The sequence below is a fragment of the Cricetulus griseus genome, chromosome 3 (genome assembly GCF_003668045.3).
Source record: "Cricetulus griseus strain 17A/GY chromosome 3, alternate assembly CriGri-PICRH-1.0, whole genome shotgun sequence".
Taxonomy (NCBI): Eukaryota; Metazoa; Chordata; class Mammalia; order Rodentia; family Cricetidae; genus Cricetulus; species Cricetulus griseus.
The window spans coordinates 124,956,824-124,968,866 of NC_048596.1; the positions used below are offsets into that span (position 1 = coordinate 124,956,824).

At 39.0% G+C, this 12,043-nt stretch overlaps 1 protein-coding gene across 2 annotated transcripts in view; it reads left to right on the top strand.

Annotated features, from left to right (window-relative positions):
• The first annotated feature begins 237 nt into the window (after positions 1 to 237).
• Mctp2 (multiple C2 and transmembrane domain containing 2) overlaps positions 238 to 12,043 on the top strand; it is a 188,059-nt gene continuing 176,253 nt past the window's right edge. For both annotated transcript variants that reach the window (XM_035441380.1, XM_035441381.1), the window contains exon 1: positions 238 to 702. In XM_035441380.1, coding sequence (XP_035297271.1) covers positions 238 to 702 — 465 coding nt within the window. The remainder of the gene's footprint in view (positions 703 to 12,043) is intronic.

The following is a 12,043-nucleotide window of genomic DNA, read 5'->3' on the forward strand; positions in this document are numbered from 1 at the left end:
ATATTCTGTTTCTTAAAAATGCTTTTTGTGATGTCTGTGAAATTATGACCTTACTGTTTTGCTTCCCATTAAGGGATCAAGAGTAAATTTTCTGTATAAATTCCCTTTGGGTATGCCCTTACACAGTAAGAAGACTCATGTCCTCTCCTTGTGCTCTATCTTGTAGGAGTTACCAACTATTTTCCACTAGAGGCACACTCTTTTTGAGGAGTGGAATTCTTGATTCTTCATGCAGTCATGGATCTGGATAAACCATCTGTCTGGGGGTCATTAAAACAGCGGACCAGACCATTGTTAATCAACTTGAGCAAGAAGAAAGCTAAAAAGAACCCAAGTAAACCCTTGGATTTAAGGGTGCAGCATCACCTGGACCGGCGACTCAGCCTCTCTGTGCCTGACCTCCTAGAAGCAGAGACCTTGGCACCCGAGGGCCGGCCTTACTCTGGGCCCCAGTCATCCTATACCTCGGTACCCAACAGCCTGTCCACAGCAGGCATCGTCCCCAAGAGCAGCAGCAGCTCCCTGAAGCAGTCTGAGGAAGAACTGGACTGGAGCCAGGAGGAAGTAAGTCATGTTCACGCGCTGGACACCGACTCTGAGGAGATCTATGCCTCTTCTGCAGAAGAGCGGCCGGCATCCAGCCAAAGTGGCTTGGATCTGCAGAAACATCCCCTTGGAGGGGATACTCCTGAAGAGCCAGAGGTGAGGCCTGGGCACTTCCCAGCTTAAAAAAATTTAAGGTGCAGTCATTGTCCTTGGGTAATTTGGGTAGGAGTTATTTTGTGGTTATACTGGATGGAAAGAATGTCATTTACGAGAATTTAAATTAATGTAATATTGATTGCACTTGTGTTCCCATTTGTTTTAGGGATGACCTCTATGTATTTAAAAGCTAGCACAAAAGAATCTTCAAGGACCGTTTAAGGCTTCAAAAGCCCTAGTGGGTGAAGTTTCATTGTTTCTTCTTCTGGCAAAAAATTTGAGGACATAACTTAAACCTTTTGTATTTCCCCTTCTTCTCCTCTTCCTCCTCTTCCTCCATTCTTTCCTCTTCTCCTTCCTCTCCCTCCCTTCTTCCTCTTCCTCTTCCACCCTTAATCTCAGTAGGTTACAATTTCCACACTGAGGTGAGGAGTGGCAACAAATGAGAGCAATAGAGCCTCCCCTCTACTATTATATGCTCAATCAGACTTGTAGATAAAGCATGCACACTGTGTTTTTCCCAATCTAGACAAAGCATACAGACCATTTTTAGATGGTGCGTATGTTTATCTTTGACCACTAGATCCCAAAGGATGCCCTTTCCTCCTGTGGTATCAGGTCTGTGTAAACTTATGCACAAGGTTGAACACTTGGTTTTGAGAATTTCCCTTACCTCTCTGCACAAAAAGATAGTAAAAGTCAATGATCAAACTTTCATTGATTGGTGGTTTTAGCAAAGTTTCAACATTTCAGGGAGGCTAAGTGGCCAGTGTAATGCCTAAGTTCATGGATATGGAAGAAGAGTTTAAATTCAGTCGCAAATCCCTAAATCCTGATTTGGATGATCAATTTAATCAGTCAACTTGGATATTTTTGTTTGAATTCTTAATTAATGATACAGAAATACCTTCCAATGTTGATCAGGCTAATTTTTTATGTCTTCCAGATTAATCTTAGAGTTGTATAAAAATTGATTCATCAGATGAAGGTTCTGGTTTTACTTTCAGATGATAATCTGTCGATCTTACAGTGTGTCTCGATTTCCTTGGGGAATGGACTCTGGGAATGGAGGATGCTGGGACTATGTTCTTTTGGACATTGTTACTCATTAAAGGGCTCAGCAATTTTAATTTTGACTTTAACACTTAGAAGATATTGTTTGCAAAAAATTTTTGTATTTAATATTTGTAAATTTGAAATATGTTTCCATTTTACAAAATGTTAATAAGGTAGATCTAATAAGCTTTGTCAGTATGTGAAAGGAAATCTGTTGATTATATCTTGAAATCATCTTCAACATCTTTGCATTTGTCTGAATCTGAGTGGACTTCTTGGCTTTGATATAGGAGCAATTTCAAATTAGAAGATTTTTGAGCTTTAGCCCTTCAGTACTCTTTGTTGAATAAATAGAAATATTTAAATCCATGCAACCTAAACATTGCAAAGGATATTATTGGAAACTGATTTATGTTATGATCATGGGGGCCAGGACTGGGAGTGGTAAAGTGTGTGGTTTGCACGGTGCCTGAATCTTCCTGGTCCCTTTACTATAAGATGGGTCTGTCTACTCCCTAACATTCCAGTGTTTATTATGCAGAGAGAGGCTCCATGAGTTGTCTGTGAGTTTCAGAGTGTGCATGGCTAGGAGAGGAATGTCTAATTTTTTCTTTTCTGAAGGCCTTGCTCTGTGCCCATACAGAGCATATGTGAAAATATGCTTAATTAAGAAAAAAATCAGTGATGTCAATTGACCAAGGTTAATGGAGTTGTATTTTGTGGGTTTTCAAAATTGATTTGTTAATAGTGTTTATTAGTTAAATTGAAAATGGCCTTCATGGTGATTTTCTTTCTCTGTAAGTATATAGTGTGTTCTGATAATACTGCTTTTGTTTACAGTCATTCCTGCGCTCCTTGATTCTAATACTTTTCTCTACTCACCCACAATTCAGTTCGTAAACACGTTTTTTTAGATGCCACATTTGAGAGGAAGTGTGTGGTCCCTGATTTTCTGAGACTGGCTTATTTTGCTTAATATGATCTGTACTATTTTTACCCATTTTCTTGCAAATGGCATGGGTTTGTTCTTCTTTATGCTGAATAATATTGCACTGTATATAGAGAGCATATTTCCTTTATCTGTACACCTGTGCCTGGCCACTAGACTTGTTCTCTAACTTGGATATTACAAGAAATGAAGAATTATACAATGGATGCAGCTGTCTATTGCATGCTCACTTTGAGATTCCTTTGAATGGCTAGACTTTTTGTTGTTATTTAATACTTGTCTACTTTTGATTTTGATCTTTGTATTTTTTCTCTTTTCTTACTTGTTTTTAATGTTTATACTATACACAATAGTGGCTTTCATTATGACATTTTTATAAATTTACATAATGTATTTTGATCATGTTAATTCATATCTTGTCTCTTCCTATACCAGATAATCCCCTTCCTATGTCCCTTCCATTCCCCGCCATGTGTTTTCATGGATTTTTTGTTGTTGTTATTGTTTTTTCTTTCTGTTGACCCATTGGGGTTGCTTATAAGAGCATGAATGGGTAAGGTCTTGTGTACAGAAGGATGGGCACCTTACCAGTAGCTTTGACACTGGACAAAATAAAAGTTCTCCGTCTCTCTCAGCAGCTATTAGTGTTTTCATCATGAGTTTTTTGTTTGTTTGTTGATTTTTTTTTGGTTTATGAGTTAATGAAATCAATACATCTTTCTTGAAAAAGTACTCTAAGTACACTATTCTATAAGATGTTAGCTGCAAGTGTAGAGAGGTACATGAAGGTGGATTATGTTCCAGCCCAAATGTGGTAAGAACTTGAAATCTGGATTTGTGAATTTTGCTTCATTTTATGAGAATAGAAATCCTGATAAGTTTGTGTCATTGGAGTCTTGATATTAGCTTATCTGTCTCCTGGATCTGACTCATGTTTGCCTTCCTTATAAATAGTCCACAAACATCTATAACTTTTATGGGATGGGGGAGAACTAATATGGATGCCACTGTTTGTCATGTGACGAGCCTGGTGTACAACAGGGAAATTAGAGGTTTTCAAGCATCCTTGGTGCAAGGTATATGGCGTGTATCTTTCCTGAGGCGGGGAGATGGTAAACTCAGTGGCCTAAAGGACACACTATGTAGCTGTCCTCCCTTGTTGACATCATCCTGAGCCTGCAGTCTTGTCGGAAGACCTCAAGTATCAAGTCTGAATTCTCCAGACACTTCCCAGAACCATCAGTGTCAGCAAGTAACGGGAAATGTCAGCTTATAGTCAGAACACAGAACGAGAAGACAAGCCGTGTGGGGAGGGATAAAAGGGAAGGGTATGAGTGGGATGTGAGGTTGCACAAGACGTGTAGAGGCAGGAACATCCACAGCAGCCAACTGCAGAAAAGAGCCTTAGCAGAGGAGAATTGGGAGAGCCGGGCTCCACCAAACTGGTTTTCATCCGCAGAGTCACATGTGTTCATAGCTCTGGGAAATATGGCCTCAAGTCTGTGACCGGAAGTCGTTGTCTCCCTAAGGGCCCTCACACATACATTGCAGGCAGCACCACTGTTATCTCTCTACTAGCTCAGACCCCAAGTGTTAAGGTTACATTGTTCTTTCTCACTGTGGGAAGCCTTTTTCCATCTCTCATCTATTTCCTGTTCCTTTCCCCGGTATTCTCTTTTTCTGGAAACCCTTCATAACCATCAACACCAGGTGAAAATTCCCTCTGTTACAGTGTTTTTCCACCTCTGCACCCAATGTCTTATCCTGTCTGTATTTTCATTGCAGTGTGCTTCTATGTTATTGGGAAATATCATCTTTCTGTTTTGGCTAGGAATCTGTAGAGATAGGAAGGAATTATTATGGGAAGAGGAGGTAGATAAAAAAGGCAAATTAGAGCTTGGCATGGTTGTCTCTGTGTAAAAGTGTCATTGACTTGAGGTCAGGAAGCTGTAAGATTGCCATTAACTACCTGGTGGCCATGCAGCTCTCTAAAGGACTGACTTCTAATAAAACAGAGTCATAAAACTGAGTTACAAGTGGAGATAACAACTAATTTACAATGGGAATTAACAAGTAGATCTCCGCTAGCATTATTTTTGCAATAAAGGGTCCATTCTTCATTTCAGTCAAGATGCTTAAAAGTCCAATCAAAATCAACATGATTGCTAATTTGTTGGGAGAAATGTGTGTCTCAGAGTTGCCATAGTGAATGGTAATTTTCAGGTTCATTTTCATGGCAGAGTTAGTGTTTGAGAGAAATCACTCAATAATTGAAAGGTTGTTGTATCTGAGTCCCAGTGAGAAGTGCAGATGGCTTACATGAGTGATGTTTATGTCAGCACCCATCCCACAGTGAGGGAAGAACTGCAGATGAGAACTTGATCCATTTTTCCTGGACCAACATTGTTCATTTCTACCTGGGATCTGGCCTGTCCTGTCTGATAAAACTAGAATTCTTTATGCTTTGTGGCATAGGTTGTCCTCCCTCTGAGCTTACCTGTAGTTACCTAGCTTTTTTATATGACACATTCTTGCCTGTCAATATGTATTTAGGCTATATATCAGTTACATTTTTTGTTGTTGTTCCTGAGACACTGAGAAAAGCACCTGAAGCAAGGAGAGGGTTAATTTTGCCTCACAGTTCAAGACTATAGACACGTCAAGCAAGTCATGCTGGAAGGAACTTAGGTAGCACATCACATGGGTTCTGCAATCAGGAAGCAGAGCAAGATGAATGGTGAGGCTCAACTCCAATCATTCTTTAGTCTGGGACCCTGGTTCATGAATGATGCTTCTTATGTTTAGAGTCAGCCTTATCCTCTTAATTAACCTAACATAGAAACACACTGAGACATAGTCCCAGAGATTTGTTTTGGTGATTATTCTAAATCCTAGCAAGTTGATAATCATGATTAACCATTGCAGGAGCTAGTACTCTGATGCAGCAGCCCAGGAACTACATGTCTCCTATTGTCACGTTGGATGTCTAGGCTTTGCTGGGGGAAGAGTCCAATTGCTAAGGATTGAGGTGTGTTCACCTCCCTCTGTTCATATACTGAATTGCTAATCCCCTATATGATTGTATTGGAGACTGGGCATTTAAGAGATGAGTAAGCTTTAATGAGGTTATAAGCATGGAGCCACTCATGGAATGTGCTGACATTTAATAACAGAGGAAAGTCCTGGACTTTTTCCATGTTAAGGCATATGGAGAAGACAGCTATCTACAAGAAGTGAATGACCTCATTGAGAACCAAACTTTCCAGGGCCTTGGTCTTGGACTTTCAGAGTCCAGAACCATGATATCAACTGTGTCAAGTCTCCTAGTCAGTGACATGGTGCTGTAGAAGCCTCAGGTGACTAAGGTAGTGTCTATTGGTCTTTCTCAGGAGCTGACTTCGTTGTTCTTGACACTGAGACTTGGAACAAAGGAGTTGGTCAAAAAGCCTTAGAATACTGAAAAACACCAGCCCCTAACATATTTATGTATGTGATTAGTTGTGTAGAAGACTTCCTTTCTTGAAAAATTGCAACCTCCAAATGGTTAGCAATATAATTTTACTCCTCCAAGCATTTGTGCAAATCTGCAGATATGGATATATGTATACATACATACATAATAATACATACATACATACATACATATATACATACACACATATTATTCACAGAAATATATATGTGATAGTACATACATAGATGAATATGTTCATGAAGTCTTTATTTGCGTTTCAAACTAAGGCCACCAAGAGGTACTCTGGTCACCATTAAGAGTCTCTATTGGGTAGGGAATGTGTTGACACATAGTGTTCCTTGGGACATAGCGTGTGTTCCAAAGCCCAGATTCCTAACTGTGGCATCACTTAACTGAATGTGGGGGCAAAAATAATTTGACAGTAGTGAAAGTTTCCTGGCCATGTAAAGATTGAATGGGTAATAAATAAAAAATATTTATGGCAGAGCTGACCTATGTTACCTCAGGACTTGACTTAGTTCTGAACACGCATGTGCCATTTGCATTTCATGTGCCCTTAGACCAAACAACACCAGCAAATGCTTCCTAGAGTATCTTGGCTCAGACATGAGAATATTGTATATTATGAATTGTGGTGTTTCTCTGTATAATATAATAAACTTTTCTGCTCTTATAAACTTATAATGGTTTAATTAAGGAAAACACATTTGCATTTTACTACCATCATTCTTCAGCATGTGTCAAATTAGTAATCTTTGTATTTTATTATGTTATAATGTTATATTTTACTTTTATAATTACTCTTTATTTATTTACATGTATATGCATGCATGTGTAGAGATAAGAGGATAATTGTGGAACCACTTCTCTCCTTCTACTGTGTGTGTTCTTGGGATCAATCCCAAGTCTTCAGGCTTTTCTCACTTAGCCATCTCTCCAGCCCAGAATATTTATTTACTCTTAAGAATTACTGTGCTTGAGTTGATAATGTAAGTTTTGAAAAGAAATTGTTTGGCTTGGGAATAGGGAGGAATTTCCAACAACCATTTATATAACACAGTGTCCTCAGCATTGACAAATCAAAATCATGGAACTCTGAGGAGTATTGGAGATGCTGTTCTTGTTATAGTGTCAAAATTCAGCCAAGTTTTAATTTTTTATTTGAAAAGAAAGTATCTCCATTTCATCGGCATATAATTTGCTTTCATCTTCTATTAGTGGTAAAATATTTACCTTAAGGAAATGTTGTAAAATATATTTCTTCATGATTTATTTCAGCAAATATTAAATCTGTACACCTGTTTTGTAGACCTATACATATGATGTGGTGTGAAAGTTTCTTGAAGAATGTCATGAGCAGGAGTGTCACAATCCCTGTTCTTTAGGTATGACAGCTACCCTATGCCCATTAAATCTCAATAATATGGGTATGTGTATGGCCTGAACAGTGACAATACCAGTTGACATGTCAATGTGAATGAGGGAAATTTCACTAGACTCCACTCCTAGATGAAGAGCTACATATAATTAAAGGCTGCAAGAAGAGGGATGCTCAGTCTTGTACAGGGAAGGAACCCCTGGCAGATTTAGTTCCAAAAGGTAATCTCTAAACACAAGTACATACGAGCAACACTAAATGGACACAAGAATATATACATATATACACACATATCTTTGTTACTTTTCTTTTTATTTTAATTAGAAAAAAGATTATTTTATAAGTTACTCCCAGGTCCCTCTCCCTGTCCTCCTCCCCTGCCCAGCAAAACTTATACCCTACCTATCCCTTACTCTATCTGCTCCCCAGGAAGGTGAGGCCTTCTGTAGGGGGTCTTCAAAGTCTGTCATATCCTTTGGGATAGGGCCTAGGCCAACTCCCTTGTGTCTAGGTTCAGGGAGTATCCCTCCATGTGGGGTGGGCTTCCAGAGTTCATTCCTATGCTAGAGATAAGTACTGATCCTCTACAAGGGGCCCCATAATTTCCGAAGTCTCCTTACTGACACCCACATTCATGTGCTCTGGATCAGTTCCATGCTGGTTTCCCAGCTATCAGTCTAGGGACCTTGTTCAGGTCAGCTGTTTCTATGGGTTTTATCAGCCTGGTATGGACCCCTATGCTCATCCTTCCTCTTTCTCTGCAACTGGATTTCAGCTTAGTTCAAGGTTTAGCTGTGGGTGTCTGCTTCCACTTCCACCAGCTGCTGGATGAAGGCTATACTATGGCATAAGAATTAGTCATCAATCTCATTATCAGAAGAGGGCATTTAACATAGCCTCTCCTCTGTTGCTTAGACTGTTAGTTGGTGTCATCTTTGTAGCTCTCCAGACATTTCCCTAGTGCCTGATTTCTCTTTAATCCGATAATGTCTCCCTCTATTATATTATCTCTTATCTTGCTCTCTTCTGCTCTTCTACCAACTCAACCTCCCTGCGCCATCATGTCTTCCTCACCCCTCCTCTTCTCCTCTTCTCATTCTTCTAGTTCCTTCTTCCCTCCCCCCATGCTTCCAATTTGCTCAAGAGATCCTGTCCCTTTCCGTTTCTCCAGGGTACCATGTATGTCACTCTTAGGGTCCTCCTTGTTTACTAGCTTCTCTGGCAGTGTGGATTGTAGGCTGGCAATCTTTTACTCTATGTCCAAAATCCATATATGAGTAAGAGCATACCCTGTTTGTCTTTTGTGACTGTGTTACCTTGATCAGAATAGTTTCTTCTAGTTCCATCCATTTGCCTGTGAATTTCAACATTCCATTTTTTCCCCCTGAGTAGTACTCCATTGTGCAAATGTACCACATTTTCTCTATCCATTCTTCAATTGAGGGGCATCTAGGTTGCTTCCAGGTTCTGGCTATTACAAACAACACTGCAGTTTACATTGTTGAACAGATGTCCTTGTATGAATGTGATTCTTTTGGGTATATGCCTAAGAGTGGAATTGCTGGATCTTGTGGTAGACTGATTCCCATTTTCCTGAGGAATCGCCATACTGATTTCCAAAGTGGCTGTATGGGTTGGCACTCCCACCAGCAGTGGAGGAGTGTTCCCCTTTCTCCACATCCTCTCCAGCATAAATTGTCATTGGTGTTTTTGATTTTAGCCATTCTGGCAGGTGTAAGATGGTATCTCAGAGTTGTTTTGATTTTCATTTCCCTGATGGCTAAGGATGTTGAACACTTTCTTATGTGTCTTTCTATTGAGAAATGTCTATTTAGTTCTGTACTCCACTTTTTAATTGGGTTATTTGGTGTTTTGGAAACTAGCTTCTTGAGTTCTTTGTAAATTTTGGAGATCAGCCCTCTGTCATATGTGGGGTTGGTAGATATCTTTTCCCAAACCCTGGGCTGTCATTTGGCTTGTTGACTGTGTCCTTTGCCTTACAGCTTTCCAGTTTCAAGAGGTCCCATTTATTAATTGTTGATCTCAGTGTCTGTCCTACTGGTGTTATGTTCAGGAAGTTGTCTCCTGTAGCAATTCATTCAAGGTATTTCCTACTTTTTCTTCTAATAAGTTCAGTGTGGTTGGATTTATGTTGAGGTCTTTGATCCATTTGGACGTAAGTTTTGTGCATGGTGATAGACATGGATCTATCTGCAGTCTTCTACATGCCAGCATCCAGGTATACCAGTACCATTTGTTGAAGATGCTTTCTTTTTTCCACTGTATAGCTTTAGCTTATTTGTCAAAAATCAGGTGTTCGTAAGTGTGCGGGTTAATATCAGGGTTTTCAATTTGATTCCATTGGTCTACCTGTCTCTTTTTGTGACAATACCAAGCTGTTTTCAGGACTATAGCTCTATAGTAGAGCTTGAAATCAGGGATGGTGATGTCTCCAGAAGTTCTTTTATTGTACAGGGTTGTTTTGGCTATCGTGGGCCATTTGTTTTTCCATATAATGTTGAGCATCATATTTTCAGGGTCTGTGAAGAACTGTGCTGGGATTTTGATGGGAATTGCATTGAATCTATAGATTATTTTTGGCAAGATTGCCATTTTTACTATGTTGGTCCTACCTAACCAAGAACATGGGAAATCCTTCCATTTTCTGGTATCTTCTTCTCTTTTTTTTTCTTTTTCTTTAAATACTCAAAATTCTTATGATACAGGTCTTTCACTTTTTTGGTTAGCGTTACCCCAAGATATTTTATGTTGTTTGTGGCAATTGTAAAGGGCTATGTTTCTCTGATTTTTTTCTCTACCCATGTGTCATCGGTATATAGTAGGGCTACAGATTTTCTTTTTGAGTTAATCTTCTATCCTGCCACTTTGCTGAAGGTGTTTATCAGTTGTAGGAGTTCCCTGGTAGAGTTTTTCGGTTCAGTTATGTAGACTATCATATGATCTGCAAACAGTGAAAGCTTGACTTCTTCCTTTCCAATTTGTATCCCCTTGATCTCTTTTTGCTTTCTTATTGCTCTAGCTAGAGTTTCAAGGACAATATTGAAGAGATATGGAGAGAGTGGACAGCCTTCTCTTGTTCCTGATTTTAGAGGAATCGCTTTGAGTTTCTCTCCATTTAGTTTGGTGTTGGCTGTTGGCTTATTGTATATTGATTTTATTATGTTCAGGTATGTTCCTGTTATTCCTGATCTCTCCAGGACCTTTATCATGAAGGGGTGTTGGATTTTGTCAAAGGCTTTTTCAGCATCTAGTTAGATGATCATGTTATTTTTCTTCTTCAGTTGGTTTATGTGGTGGATTACACTGACAGATTTTCCAATGATGAACCAGCCCTGCATTCCTATGATGAAGCCTAATTGATGATGGTGGATGACTTTTTCTGATATGTTCTTGGATTTGGTTTGCCAGTATTTTATTGAGTATTTTTCTGTCTATGTTTATGAGGGATATTTGTCTGCAGTTCTCTTTCTTAGTTGTGTCTTTGTGTGGCTTGGGTACTAAGGTAATTGTATCCTTGTAAAAAGAGTTTGGCAATGAACCTTCTGCTTCTGTTGTGTTGAACAATTCAAGTATTGGTATTAGCTTGTCTTTGAATTTCTGGTAGAATTCTGTACTGAAGCCACCTGGCCCTGAGCTATTTTTGGTTGGGAGGCTTTTGATGACTGCTTCCATTTACTTAGAGTTTATAGATCTGTTTAAGTTTCTTATTTGTTCTTGATTCAATTTTGGCAAGTGGTATCTGTCTAGAAAATTGTCCATTTCCTTTACATTTTCTAATTTTGTAGAGTACACATTTTCAAAGCATGACCTGAAGATTCTCTGGATTTCCTCAGTGTCTGTTGTTATGCCCACTTTTCATTTCTGATTTTGTTAATTTGCATGTTCTCTCTCTGCCTTTTGGTTAGATTGGATAAAGATTTGTCTATCGTGTTGATTTTCTCGAAAAACCAACTCTGTGTTCCATTGATTCTTTGAATTGTTTTCTTTGTTTCAACTTTATTGATTTTTGCCCTCAGTTTAATTATTTCCTGGTGTCTTCTCCTCCAGGGTGAATTTGCTTCCATTTGTTCTAGAGCTTTCAGCTGTGATGTCAACTCTCTGGCATGACTATTCTCTAGTTTCTTCAGGTGAGCACTTAGAGCTCTGAACTTTCCTCTTAGTACTGCTTTCAAAGTTTCCCATAAGTTTGGGTATGTTGTGTCTTCATTTTCATTGATTTCTAGGAAGTCTTTAATTTCTTTATTTCTTCCTTGACCCGGGAATGGTGCAATTGCATGTTGTTCAATTTCCATGAGTTGGTAGGTTTTCTGCAAATTGTGTGTGTGTGTGTGCTTTTTTTTTTTTTTTTTTTTTTGAATTCTAACTTTAAAGCATGGTGGGCTGATAAGACAGAGTGTTATTCCAATTTTTTTTGTACTTGTTGAGGTTTGCTATGTTGCTGATTATGTGGTCAATTTTAGAG